Raw genomic sequence first — 13,834 nt, 5'->3', positions numbered from 1 at the left:
GAGCTACAGCCCCAGCCTTCAAGTTTTTTTGATATAAGCAAACTACTTAAAATCCTCCTGGGTGTTCATTTAAGTGTCAGAAATACCATCTCCGCCCCCATATTCAGAGTTTCCACTCCCAGCCAGTTTTAACAATATAATGCCAAATAGTAAGTCTCATTTCCAAGTAAGGCAGCTCTTTGGCTGAAAGATATCAGCTAATCAGTTTTTAAGACTTTTTTCTTCTTAAGAATTGGGCAGAGGTCAGCAACCTACAGGAGTTTCACTTTTAACTGATAGTATAAGGAAAGGGACCTGACAATCCCTTGAAAAAGCTGTACCCAGAAGTCTCATATTTCTAAGAAATAAATCAAATGATCTTATTTGCAAGTGATCCCCAACTGCTCCATGGAGAAATTCCTCCCCCTGCTCCTCATCCTCTATCAGAAGGTGGCTTTCCTTGCTTCATGTTCACTTTCTTTTTTTGTTGTTGTTTATTGATTTATTATTATTATTTTTTTAGTTGTAGTTGGACACAGTACCTTTATTTTATTTATTTATTTTTATGTGGTGCTGAGGATCGAACCCAGCATCTCTCACGTGCTAGGTGAGTGCTCTACCCCTGAGCCATAACCACAGCCCCTCATGTTCACTTTTTAAAATAGCTCTTTATGTATCACTTGCTAAAATAATGCAAGGAATTTGGTTATAAAAGTTCAAGTTTGTTTAGAGAGAAAATACAGCACATAGATGATTGCTCTCAACAAAATCAGCAAGATAAGCACTCAAGATTACCCTGGTTAGCCATCCATTGAGACTCCTGTCTTGGAACATCATTTATCTTTAGTTCCTGTGTTGAAACCATAGATGAAGACTTTTCTATTTGTTCATTCTTGACCTTGGGCACCCAGGTCTGTTCCCACATTCTTCTCATCACTTTGTAATCTCCTTGAGCTGGGATATTAAGCAGGGCTCCATAAAAGCATCAGCATGTTCAAATGTTCAGAATCTCTTGAGTTAAATCCCCTTGCATCTGGTTGGTCCTGCCCTGGGGATAGTGTCTAGACCTCCCTTTTGTCCACAGTTCATGGTGGGGCCGGCAGAGTAGCTGTACAGATTTTGCATGGATAAATCATACTTCTAGCAGGAAGGAGCAGACAGGAAGACATTCAATGAAAATATATGACTGCAACCAGGAGGCAGAGGCAGGAAGATAGCTTGAACCCAGGAGTTTGAGACCCTGTATCAAGTAAGTAAGTAAGTAAATAAATAAATAAATAAAAATTTAAAAAATTAAAAATTGATCTGTGGGCTTTAAAAAAAATGTTTGACCACCTACATGTTTTGAAGTTCTTTTTATTTCTTTCTTGCTGTGTGTTATCTCTCTACCAATCTAACAACACCACAGAGTGTTGCTATTCCTCCCCTCTCAATCATAGCATAGATTCTTGGATTTCCTAGTTTTACCACGGTTTCAGAAGCCTAAGATCTGTGAATAATAGTTTCCTTATGTTAAAATTGGTTAAATCAATGGGCAATAGACCAATTTCATTTGATCACTGCTATCACCCCATTTCTACTGAGATTATTTTGCTTCTTTTTCAATTCAGTTTGCAGAATTATTTACAAATTTTAGGCATCAAATGGGATATGGTTAAGGATTTTGATGCTACCTTCCAACTCTCAGATTTTGTGACATCTGTGGCACCTAGGGTACAAATGGGGGAAAAATTAAAGAATCAGAGTGAATTCAGATGGTAAGAACTGCCCTTCCTTGCTAACTTTTAACAAAGAAGGAATTCTGTCAAATTCTAATCTTTTTGTTTTATGCAAATGGAAATTTCATAGTCCCGATGAATGTTTCTGACAATATCTGCAGTGAGGAAACTGCCCGAACTTCTCAACTGAAAATGCTCTCAGCTATCAGCACAGGAAACATAGCCACTCAGGCTCCAGCGATGTCTCCAAGTATTTGGTGGCATTTTAACTAATTCTCCATTTTGACGCTGGTCTCTTTGGAGTCCAAAGATACCAGATTAGTTATTTAACCAAGTATAAGAACATAGGGGCTAGTCTTTGCATTGTAGGTGCCTTGTAGGTAGTTTCCCATGTAGAAATATGATTCACCTCCACACACTTAAAGAAAATATCATACCCTGAGAACTTACACCCCCACAATTTCATGGTCGGTTTCTTTTTTGTTGTTGTTTGGGTTTTTTTTTCTTTTTCTTTTTTTTAATTTGCTTCCATTCTGTTCTCTCTCTCTCTCTCTCTCTCTCTCTTTAATATTTATGTTTTTTAGGTGTAGATGGACACAACACAATGCCTTTATTATTATTTTTTTTTATATGGTGCTGAGGATCGAACCTGGGTCCCGCCTGTGCGAGCGCTCTACCGCTGAGCCACAATCCCAGCCCCTGTTTTTTGGGGTTTTTTCCATATAAGATTTCTCTTAAATGTATGTAGCATTGACCTTGGATGAATGTGGTTTAGGGCTTTAAAAGGAAGCTTTTCTTTTCAATAGGCAAGTGAATTGTCTCATTGGTAGCAACCCTTGTCTTCTCTAGTGGTTCTGGTCCAATTTTTCAGATTCTGGAATATTCTAAAACAGGTTTCTGGCTGGCTATTGGGGGTTGGGGCTGGAGGCTTGTAGGAAGCAGGAGCTCTGAAGTCAACCCTCAGAGTTCTTCTCCTGACTGACCTCCCCATTACTAGTCCTGTGCATTAGGTAGGCTCATGTTACCTTTTTGAGTCTCGGTTTTTAAAAATCTGCAAAGTAGAGATAATAAAGTTTACCTTGGGACAGTTGTGAAGATCAAACAAAAAAATATATGATAAGGGCTCATGTTAAAATATCAGAAATCTTCAGTCACATAAAGTCACTGTGGCTGCATGACGCTTTATTAACTGCTCACAGGTGCAGTTTCTGTCTTTCTTTTCTTTTGGTACTGGGGATTGAACCTAGGGACACTTAACCACTGAGCCACATCCCCAGCCTACACACACACACACACACACACACACACACACACACACAGAGTTTTTTTTTTTGTGTGTGTGTGTGTGTGTGGTGCTGGGAGTTGAACTCAGGGCCTTGTGTATGTAAGGCACGCACTCTACCAACTGAGCTATATCCCCAGTCCCCCTTTTTTATATTTTATTTTGAGACAGAGTCTCCCTAAGTTGCTTAGGGCCTTGCTAAGTTGCTGAGGCTGGCTTTGTACTCAGATCCCACATTACTGGGATTACAGGTATGGACCACTGCACCTGGCTCAGGTGCAGTTTCATCATGAGTGAAATTCTCAACATTAGCAAAGGTGAAAGAAATGAACAGCTGAGAATCATTTCATGCATTTGCCATGTTTGCAGGGCATCTAGGGAGCAGGGGCTAAATGAGTGAAGGCTCATTCTTCCATGCCATGGTGTATCCTGCAGCGAGAGGTTGAAACTCTGTATGACATGAAAGATGCCCCAGCTCTTATGTGAGTACAAGTGGTTAAACAATGTTGTCATCCCGTTTTTAGGAAACAAAACAAAACCAACCAACTAACAAATTAGAAATCAGTGTGTTTAGACAGAAGGAAGTTCCTGGAAGAATTGCCACCATAGGTTGCAAACTGGTAGCCCTTGGGACAAATCTAGCTAGCACCGTGATGTGTGACCTTTATAGGATTTTTTACAATGAAGAACAGTTGTGAAAATTGGAAGATTTTATTATAAGCTGGGATTTCTCTTGTGAAAGCTGGAATGTCTGGACACCCTGGTCCAATTGCCCCTTTGGGCCAAAACGAACTGAAACTGCGCTTAGGCAAACATTCTCGGTGGTGCCCCAGTGTCCTTGGGCCTTTATCATTCCCATCCCCCACCCCTTCCCCATCCTGCAGGCATTTGGGTTTATGCCCTCCTACCTGTATTAACCCCAGTATCTCTGACAAAGTGCCTTTAGGAAGACTCACATTTTACTGTATATTCTTCCCTATGGCTTGACTGTATTAGATGACACTGTTACTTTTTTTAAAAAGTGTTTTTTAATTGTAGATGGACACAATACCTTTATTTTATTTATTCTTATGTGGTGCTGAGGATTGAATCCAGTGCCTCACACTTGCTAGACAAGCACTTATACCACTGAGCTATAATCCTAGCCCGACACTGTTACTTTTAAAGTTTAAAAACCAGTAGAAAAAACACATTTGAATACTTGTTAGTGTCTTAGATGCCATAGAGAAAATTTCTGTTCCTTTTGAGCTGCCATTCTGAAAGCCAAAATAGATTTGAACTCTGCAGGTCAGGAGCTTCTTATTACTGAAATTTTCTTCTTGAGATGCCATGTTGATGGACCAATTTCATAACTGGAGTTTTTAGTTCTGGTCAGAGTGAGAGCTGCAGCAGAGGAAATGGCTGTGCCCTGGTCTTTCTTCCCGTTTGCAGGCTTTTCCCCTCTCCCTTGGCAGGATGTGTTCTGGTGCTTTCTCCCTTCCTGTCTCCCTCCCTCCTTTCTTCTCTACTGCTACCTGCCCTGGAGCCCACTTAAGTCTCACCTCTTCCATGAAGTGCTACAACCCACGGTTTCAGTTCTTCTTTCCCATTCATAGTCAACAGCCGGAAGTTAGATTGACTCATTCTAGGATTAGTTAAGGTGAATATACTCTCCCTCCACTGAAAAGATTCAAACTGTAGTGTGCTCTGGTCATCTCATTTCCCTTGGATGCTCACAGAGGTGAGGCTGGCCCTTTGAATTGGCTTGTTTGCAGATCTTCCAGGTGGGAAGGGGCTGGGCTTAGAGAACCTTCCAGGGATCCCCAGAACACTGTTATTCTTCATTAGCTGAGTTGTCCCCAAAGGTAGCTAATCTCAGATTATTGACTGGCTTGGACAAATCTGGGAAGCTGTGTGGGAGGCTGGAACAAGAAGCCCTTGTCCCCTCCAGCCACTACTCAACCTGACTTGCTTTGTGGGGTGGCAGGCTGTGGGAAGTAGGGAATCCCAAGGATGATCTGAAATCCATCTTTTGGTAGGCACTACTATAGGAATTTGAGGACTTCTTGGTGCCAGCCCTAGGGTGACCCAGATGCTTGCCTTTCTTTTAATAGTGATTTCACTTCCTTCTTTCTTCAAACAGGTGTGACCCCTCACACTCCTCGAAGTAGGACCCTACTCTGCCAGTGCAGCCTCCAGATCTAACTATTTGCATTTCTTTTGAAGTGCCTGTGAGTTCTGCACCTCCCCCAGGTGGCCTTTGACTGTTCTGCCTTGAGCATGCTGGCCCCAGACCTGCTCCTGCATCTCCTGCTTTGAGAAGACTTCTCAGACTTTGTACCCATTAAAAATGAATTCACCAGACTTATTTATTTCTTGGCTCTCTCAGTTGTTTTTGCAAATCCCTGGCAACAGGAATGGAATGGACCAGCTTCTTTATAAGCTCCAAAGTCAATCCTTGAATTGAGTCTTCTTTTGTTATCTACATGAATCTCTTCACTTTGCTGTATCCCCTGACCCAGAGAGAGAAAAAATGAAGCCTCTTCTAGATCTGTGGCATTTGTGAGAAGGCCTCATGCAACCCTGAGCTAAATCTTTGCAGCTGAACCTTCCAGTTAGGAAGAATTTTGCAAATTAAATTTTACTCCATTGGAGGACTTTAAAAAAAAAAAAAAAGAATAAATGAAAACTCACTGGGGGTTTAGGTCTCCTTGGGCTTGAGACCCATTGCCACTGTACAGGGAGGTGGAGGTACTGGTACTGTGGGGACAGTTATATCCACAGAGTTTTACCCCCTGAAGCCTCATAGGTCTCAGTGAGACCATCTACCTTGCCCAAGTGGAGTTTGGGTTGTAAAAAGCAGGACTGATGCAAGCTGTTCATTTTGGTGAAAGTCTTAGTCCACAAAATGAGAAGTGTCTTCCTGGAGTTACTCCTATCATAACTCTGAGGAGAGCAGGAAAGCCTCTTGTTATCCTTGACAAAAGCCGAAAGGGAGGTTTCCAGAAGCAGCTATTTTGAAAGAGCTTTGAAGGGAAGATGCCAGATTTGTGTAAGTAACAAGAAAGAAACGGATGGGTGTGTAGCTGCTTTTAAATTGGGCACTCAGTATGTGCTCTGTGTCCTGGGCAAGACTGCTGATTCTGGGTGAAGTTCAAGGGGACCATTGATTTCCTCTTTGAATACCCAAAACTCTCCTTCCTGCACCCCTTTCCTTATAATGCTTTCTTGTCATTTCATCCTAACATTTGGGTCTGTAAAGGTCCAGACATGAGGCGGCACAACCTTAGAGCTGCAGGGACACCCAGCACGGCTTTAGGTGGGAACCTAGTGAGCACTGTTTGCTTCTAATAGGCAGGGCACTGTCAGCCAGAAACTGAATTTCTGGTGTACTTTTGTATGCCAAAAGGCAGAGTGCTCTGAAAGAGCAGCTGCAACCGCTGAGGAAACTGCCAGAGGTGGGGAGCCCTGGGCTGGTGTGGTTCTCAGCTTCTGACACTTGTAACTGATGGCCCCTGTCACTTCCTGTCATACAGCCCAGAAGCGGGGAGGAGTTCCTTCAGGGAAACCATGCTCAGCCTCACTCAGAGAATCCAGTCTGCAAGGGTCTGCCGCAGTTAGGGGCCCGGGGAGTCCGGGTGGATGAGGTCAGAGCGCCCTATGGTGTGGTGCTGCTTCTTTGTCCGGGCGCAGGTAAGCTCCCTGCTGCTGCTGAGCCAGGGATGGATGGCTCCTGACTCCAAGCCAACTCTCTACAAGGAGCTAGGATTGGAGGTGTGGGTGGGCTTAGAGGTCTTCTCACCTCCCAAGGAACTGAGCAATGAGCTGCTATTAAAATCACCTGGGTGATGGAGCCAGAGTCCTGCCTCCCTTCATTATGAACCAGGAGCTGCGTGATGGTGTTTAAGACCTCAGAGTGTTGTACATGGTTGCGATGGTGAGCAGAGTGGCGTGCATCCTGTTAATGCCTCCTCTAACATCTGTGATTGGAGGACAGCAAGGGGAGAGAGCTGTTCACTCCTTGCTACATGATGATAGCATTTAATTTTTTTTTTTTTTTTTTACAAATGATCTGTTATTTATTTATTTATTTATTTATTTATTTATTTATTTATTTATTTATTTATTTTGGTTCCGGGGATTGAACCCAGGGCACTTTACACTGATCTATATCCTCAGACCTTTTTATTTTATTTATTTTTTTTTAAATTTGAGAGACAAGGGCTCACTAAGTTGCTGAGGCTGGTCTTGAACTTGTGATCTTCTTGCCTCAGCCTCTGAGCTGCTGGGATTACAGGCATGTACCTTTGAGTCCAGTGAATAAACCATTTTAATTAATGGGAAGGAAAAGAGAGAAAAACTGCCTTCTGTCTTTGATGTTCTTGTTGTTTATTCACAAAGTGGATTTCCAGGATTATCTTTTCTTCTTTGGGTTGGGAGATGGCTGGACTCAGTTTTGAAAGTTTATTCTGCTTGGGCCAATTTTTGTAGGTTTCCCTAGAGTGATTCTGTGTTTAGAATGTGTTTATGGTTGGGAAGATGTGGTAAATCAGTGGACACTCAGAACTCTCACTCAGAGTGCTGGTGCTTGGTTTGGGTTAATGCTACGGATGTTTTGTTTTTATGGGTTGAATAGTTGAGTCTTGAAGCTTATATTCTTTGTCCCTTTTATTTACTGAATTTGTTTATTTGGAGGTGGGTTTGTTGAAGTTTTGAGTAAGCCAAACTACTTTTGCAAGTTTGTGGTATTAGAGATTAACCCAGAAGTGCTATACCGCCACCCTTTTTAAATTTTTTTTTTTTTTTAATTTGAGGTCTCGATAAGTTGTTAAGGCTGGCTTCAACTCTGTTATCCTCCTGTTTCAGCCTCCTAAATTGCTGGGATTACAGGTGTGTGCCATGACACTAGCTCAAAAATCTACTTTCTAAAGGCCATGCCTCTTGCTTTTTCTATTCCTCTCATTAGAATGATGTTTCTGAGACTGATTTTTGTAATCCAGGTTCTAACTCTTGTATATGACCATTATGGATATACTTTTTTTTTTAGTTATTTTTATTGTGTTCAAAGTCATATATCATTAAATTTGTCATCTTGACCATTTTTATGAATCCAGTTCAATGTCATAAATACATTCATAATAGTCTGCAACTATTACTACCCTTCATCCATAACTTTTTTCTTTCTATAAAACTGGAAACTGTATCCATTAAACAGTAACTTTCAGTTTCTCCCTTTCCCCAGCTCATGACAACCACCATTCTATTTTCTGTCTCTATAATTTTGACTACTCTAAGTATCTCATACAAATTGAGTCAAACAGTATTTGTCTTTTGTTACTGTCTTTATTTCACTTTTCAGAGTGTCCTCAAGGTTCATCCATGATATAGCATACATCAGTATTTCCTTATTTTGGGGGGCTGAATAATATTCCAGTTTCTATATATAGCACATTTTCCTCAGCCATTTCATGCTCACTGGACCCCATGGGTGGCTTTCGTCTTTGGGCAATTGTCAATAATCTTGCTGTGAAGATGGGTATAAAAATATCTCTTTTGAGACCTTGCTTTGAATTTTAGGGTGCTATACCCCAAAGTGGAATTTCAGGATCATAATTTTTTAATTTTTGAGGACCCTACTCTTTTCCACAACTTTACTATTTGACATCCCCACCTGTGTGCACCGACCAGGGTCCCAGTTTTTTGTTTTTGTTTTGTTTTTTGCATCCTTGTCAACTAACACTTGTTATTTTCTGAGTTTTTTTTTTTTAGCCCTCCAATGGGTATGAAGAGTCATGTTATAGTTTTAATTTGCATTTCTCTAATGATTAGTGATGTTGAGCATCTTTTCATAAACATTATTGGCCACATATATGTTTTCTTTAGCAAAATGTCTGTGTAAGTCCTTTGCCCAATTTTGAATCAGGCTGTTTGTCTTTTGTTGTGGAGTTTTAGGAGTTCTCTATATATTCTGGATATTTAACCCTTATCAGATATATGACATACAAGTGTATTTTCCTATTTGGGGGCTTCCTTTTTATTCAACTGATGTTATACAGACATACATTCATCCTCTCGTGTGACCTGGTTTTCACTGTTCCCAACTCACTCACCCAACTGTTTGCTCACTTGATGAAGGATGATTTTTGAGCTTTTGAGATATGAAAATTAACAACAGTTTAAATTATTTGCTACATGTTAATGAAGGTTAATGCATTGGTTAATAACAATATAATTCAACAATAACTGGCATTTATTAGATGCTATTCACACTACTAAGTTCTTTACTCACATTAGCTTATGAAATTCTGACAATACTAGAGAGATTGGCTATTATTATCATTCCTATTTTGAAGATAGTGAAACTAAAGTTCAGAGAAGAGAATTTGCCCAGGGAGACCTGGCTGGTTAGTGAGTCAGATTTTAAACCTGGGCAGAATGGGTCCAGAAATGACACCCTTAGCTATGGGGTGCTACATGATGATTTGGATGCTGGGGCTTTTTCAAGGACTACCATGTTTAGCATCTACAGGGACACTCTACTTTCTAGTCCTTTGTCAAGTCATCCCATTTTGGTGAATACTTATGTGGTCTTATTAGTGCTTAAGTAAGAGGTACCTATGACATGTCATCTCCTCCTCTGGACTCAGTTTCCCAACCTGTCTAATGGTGAGACCTCTAAAGTCATTTTAGCTCTGATATGAGTCTGTGGCATGCACCTCCCTTGCATAAAAGTAAAAACTACTTTTCTCGGCTGCCTTGTTTCAAAGTCAAATGATTAATGAGTGTTTTAAAGCACTCATTTCCCAAGGATGTTGACTGGTACTCCAGATGTAACAAGCTGCTGTTCTTGAAAATATTATCAAGTCAGTTTTGATTCCTTAGCTGTGAGAATCTCCAGAGGAAGGTTCTAGGGAATTGAGCCTGAGTATGGGAGGGAGAAGAGGGAAGCAAGGTGTGGGGCATCTTTTAAAGATATAATAAACCCATGTTAGATCTGGCCAAGTAGATCTGTACCTATGGAGAACTGGGAGGGATGTTGTGGTGGGGAAGAGATGGCCTTTACAACCCAACAGGCGAGTCCCAGACCCGCCTTTTTCTGGCCTGCAATCCAAGGAGTGTCATTGAACCTCTCTGAATCTATTTTCTCCTCTTTACAATGGGGATGATTAAACAGTGCCCACCTTGCTGTGCTGTCCTGAGGATTAACTGAGTCACTCATGATAGTGCTTAGCAGGGTTGGCACTCAGCAAATGCGATCCATGTCCTAACTTGTATTGACTCCAGGACCTGTCGGCGACTATAACTCCTTAGTGTGTAAGGGCTTGCCAATGGTAAGGCGCCAGGTACTTATGTCCTGAGATAAATGTGGACCTGGTTTGATTTTGTGGAGGGAAAGAAGCAGCATATTTCACAGCAGGTTACCACTTCATTTTCAGGCCCCTTTCCCAGCCATGTTTTTAAAGCTTGCGCGGGAATGAAGTGGAGGCCATGGAAGGGGAAGCTGATTCAAAGCAGATCCTGAAAAGGTCCCTCTTGATAGAACAGTCATTCGAGTATGACTCAGGGGACAAGGTCAGGGTGTCGGCCCGACAGTTGACCTGGACAGAAACAATGGGTGGCTTTAGGAACTAAATATAGACAGTGTGACTATACCATTCCCAGTGCTGACTGGGTGGGCAGTTCTCTCAGAAAGAGCTCCAAAAGCAGCCCCTGGGTGCCACCAGGCTCTGGCAACCTTCTTGTTCTGCATAACTTCATCCATATCCAGCTTCTCTGCATCACTGGCATACCTGCCTGGGCTTGGCTGTGTGTTTCCTTTCCCCTCCTCGTGCCTGCCAGGTCTTCCTGTGACGCTTACCTCCTCTCTCCCTTGCTTCCGCAAGACCCCACCTGGTCCTGCCATAAACTCCAGAGGTTCTCTCCACAGTGCTCCTTATGGAGCAGGACCAAGAGCATGGGACCAGGGGTTGGGAGCTTGGGGTCCAAGTTCTGGATTCTGCAGTCAGTTATGGGCAATGCTGGTTTTCCTGGTGCTAGGTTCTCCATCTAGGCGCAGTAGAGACATCGCTGAACTCGATGCTGAGATTGCCAACCTGATTTCAAATCCTTACTGTCCCTTTCTCTGTGACTTGATGTAGATTCCTTACCTCTCTGGTTCTTAGCTATCTCACCTGCAGAATGGGATGGTAATAGTTCCAGTCTCGTGGGCTCTGTTTGTGAAATAGCATCTGTGAAGTCCTTCAAATGGTGCAGCTTGTTGGTGCTCCAAAATACTTATTATGGTTGTGATTGTGATTTGTAGGAAAAAAAGACTTGAAATGGATCATGTTTTCCGTATCCACATACCACATGTACCATTACTTTTCACTAACCATTTTTCCTGAAATTGTATAGTTTATTTTTATTTTTGTTTGTTTGTTTTTAGACATTAGGTTCATCCTAGGTAGTCATAGTCCTGGAATTTCAGGTTGGATGGGTTTCCTCAAATGCATTATAATATATATATATATATATATATATATATATATATATATATATATATATATAGGTCTACCACATATGGTCTGAGATGAGTCCTTCCTACACTTTGGGGTCTGTAGAATCAATGACTCTGAACGTCTGAGGTCCAGGTTGTAGCCTTCTTGTCATTTTGACCATGCTTACCCCACTGTAATGAACAGTGAACCTGTCCTTTCATTTATCAAGCCCTGCCTGAAAATAAGCTTTGTACCTGATTCTGTGACAAATGTCTAGATGCCCCCCTCCAAATCCACACCCCCCCCCCGCCTTTTTAATCTTTTTTGCATGGGCCATTAACAGCCTGGAGAAGAAATGAAAAGCACAAAATGACCTGATTTCTGAAATGTCACTTTAGTGAGGACTGAGAAAGGAATCTCTAGATATGGGTAAAGGGGACTGTTTCAGTCAGCTTTTGCTGAGTAACAGCCACCCCCAAATTCAGTGGCAAATAGTAACAAGCAAGCATTTATTCTTCTGCTCACAGGAGCACAGATTGGCTAGGGTGTTTGGCCCCCCCATGGGTTCACATGTGTATTGTTCTCTAGTGGAGATTAGAAGCTCCAGAGGAGCAAGCAGCAACACACAATGTCTTTTAAGGTATTCTCAGAATTGGAACCTTGTTTCTTCTGCTTATATTCTCTTGGCCAGAGGAAGTCACAGGATCAAGCCATGGAGGGAAGGGGAGGGCATCCATGTTTTCTAAGGACTAAATTGCTCTACCACAGAGAGCATCTCTTAACCTGCACTAATTGAGTATCTACTATGTGTAACATTATGCCATGTTTGGGGGATAAATATAGGAGCAATAAATGATGAAGTGATGAGAAAGTTTAACCCAAGGCCTGACACATATTAGGTCCTCAATAACACATGATAAATGACTATCCTCTATGACTTCTTAGTGCTTGGCTATTGATGAGTATCTTACATGGGTTGTCTCATTTGATCCTCTTAAGACCCTGTTGGGCAGATATTGTGGTACAAGGCCAGACAGATGTGATCTTATCCTGGCCAATTAAATGCTTGTCATCTCCTATGTATGGAAGGGGCAAGTGGGTGGAGGCCCAGAGGCAGGGAATAATCACCTGCACAGCTCATCACTGCCGTGGGTGAGAGGTGGGCTTTGCACCAGTGGTGCTCAGGGTCATGTTCGTTGGGTATTTGTTCTCATGTGCATATTTTTTTAAAGTATTTATTTATTTTTTTAGTTGTAGGGGATATAATACCTTTATTTTTATTTTTATGTGGTGCTGAGGATCAAACCCAGTGCCTCACACCTGCTAGGCGAGCACACTTTCTCTGAGCCACAACCCCAGCCCTCTCATGTGCATATTACGGACTCTGTTCGTTGCTAACTCTTCAGGCTTCTATGCATACTGAAACATTAGCAAGGTACTTGGTCTATCCCAGTTTCTCTAAACCACCAGCTCTCTGCCTCCTTGAGGGTACGTGCATCTTTGAGTATTCTTTTCAGAAAATTGCAAACAGTTGTGAATATTTCCATGCAGGGCCACAGCATCAGGTGAATGGCTCTGCTCTGCTCTAATTATTCATTCCATTTCCTTTCCCCTCTCTTTCTCACTCTCCCTTAAGAAATCAATCCAGTGGAAGGGATTTTTTTTTGTGTGTTTGGGTGCTGCCAGGTTCAGAGTCTGACTCATGTGAACTGCCCAATGAGTGTTTCTAAAAGGGCGAGACCACAAAGATGAAGGTATGGGTGCTATCTTGTTTACATGTGCTTAGGGTCACAGAACTTTCACCCTTATGAAACTTTCACCCTTATGACCCAGAGAGATTAGTTCAGTTACCCAAAGGCTCACAGCTAATAATAACAATAAAATTAATGTTTTCCCCCAAAGCAGATAACTTATGCTCACATACAATTAGATACTCAGTGCCTTTTCAGAATACAGAGCCTATTCCGATGAGTTTTCTGGGTTGTGTGAGAAGTTTTCTTCTCCCTCATATCTGAAACCAAAGATATGGATGACAGGAACATCTATTTCATCTCAACTTATAGAACCATCATGGGGTGAGCTCCTTAGGGATCTTTCTCTGGATCTCTCCTTTCCAAGGTGCCTCTCAATGCTCACTTAGAGCTATGCATAGATCCTGCTGAGATGGGGACATTTGTGCCCAGGCCAGGTCAAAGGGTAGAAGGTGGAGTAGGGACAGAGCAGGGAAGCAATTTATTCCTGCAGGGTCCTGGAAATCTTATTTGGAGACATTAGTCTATTCTTAGTTCGAAGTCACTTTGTTCTCTGGTGCATTGTTTTAACAGCCACCAGGAAATCAATCCCTGCTCGGTCAGCTCAGCGATGCCACTGCTTCCTGCCTGTGGCCGCCCAGGTGGGGA

General features: G+C 42.0%; 1 protein-coding gene across 5 annotated transcripts in view; it reads left to right on the top strand.

Annotated features, from left to right (window-relative positions):
- Arhgef3 (Rho guanine nucleotide exchange factor 3) overlaps nt 1-13,834 on the top strand; it is a 312,562-nt gene that overhangs the window by 133,027 nt on the left and 165,701 nt on the right. Inside the window, exon 1 of one of the 5 annotated variants that reach the window (XM_076868335.1) lies at nt 6,518-6,651. The exons of the other annotated variants lie outside the window; for them this stretch is intronic. Within the exon in view, the coding sequence (XP_076724450.1) occupies nt 6,601-6,651 (51 nt within the window). The 5' untranslated portion in view covers nt 6,518-6,600. Of the gene's footprint in view, nt 1-6,517; nt 6,652-13,834 lie in introns of those variants that run through there. 5 annotated transcript variants of the gene reach the window in all.

Source organism: Callospermophilus lateralis, chromosome 1 (assembly GCF_048772815.1).
Source record: "Callospermophilus lateralis isolate mCalLat2 chromosome 1, mCalLat2.hap1, whole genome shotgun sequence".
NCBI classification, from domain to species: domain Eukaryota; kingdom Metazoa; phylum Chordata; class Mammalia; order Rodentia; family Sciuridae; genus Callospermophilus; species Callospermophilus lateralis.
The sequence above is the reverse complement of the archived record's forward strand: the minus strand, read 5'-3'. Positions and strand labels throughout refer to the sequence as shown.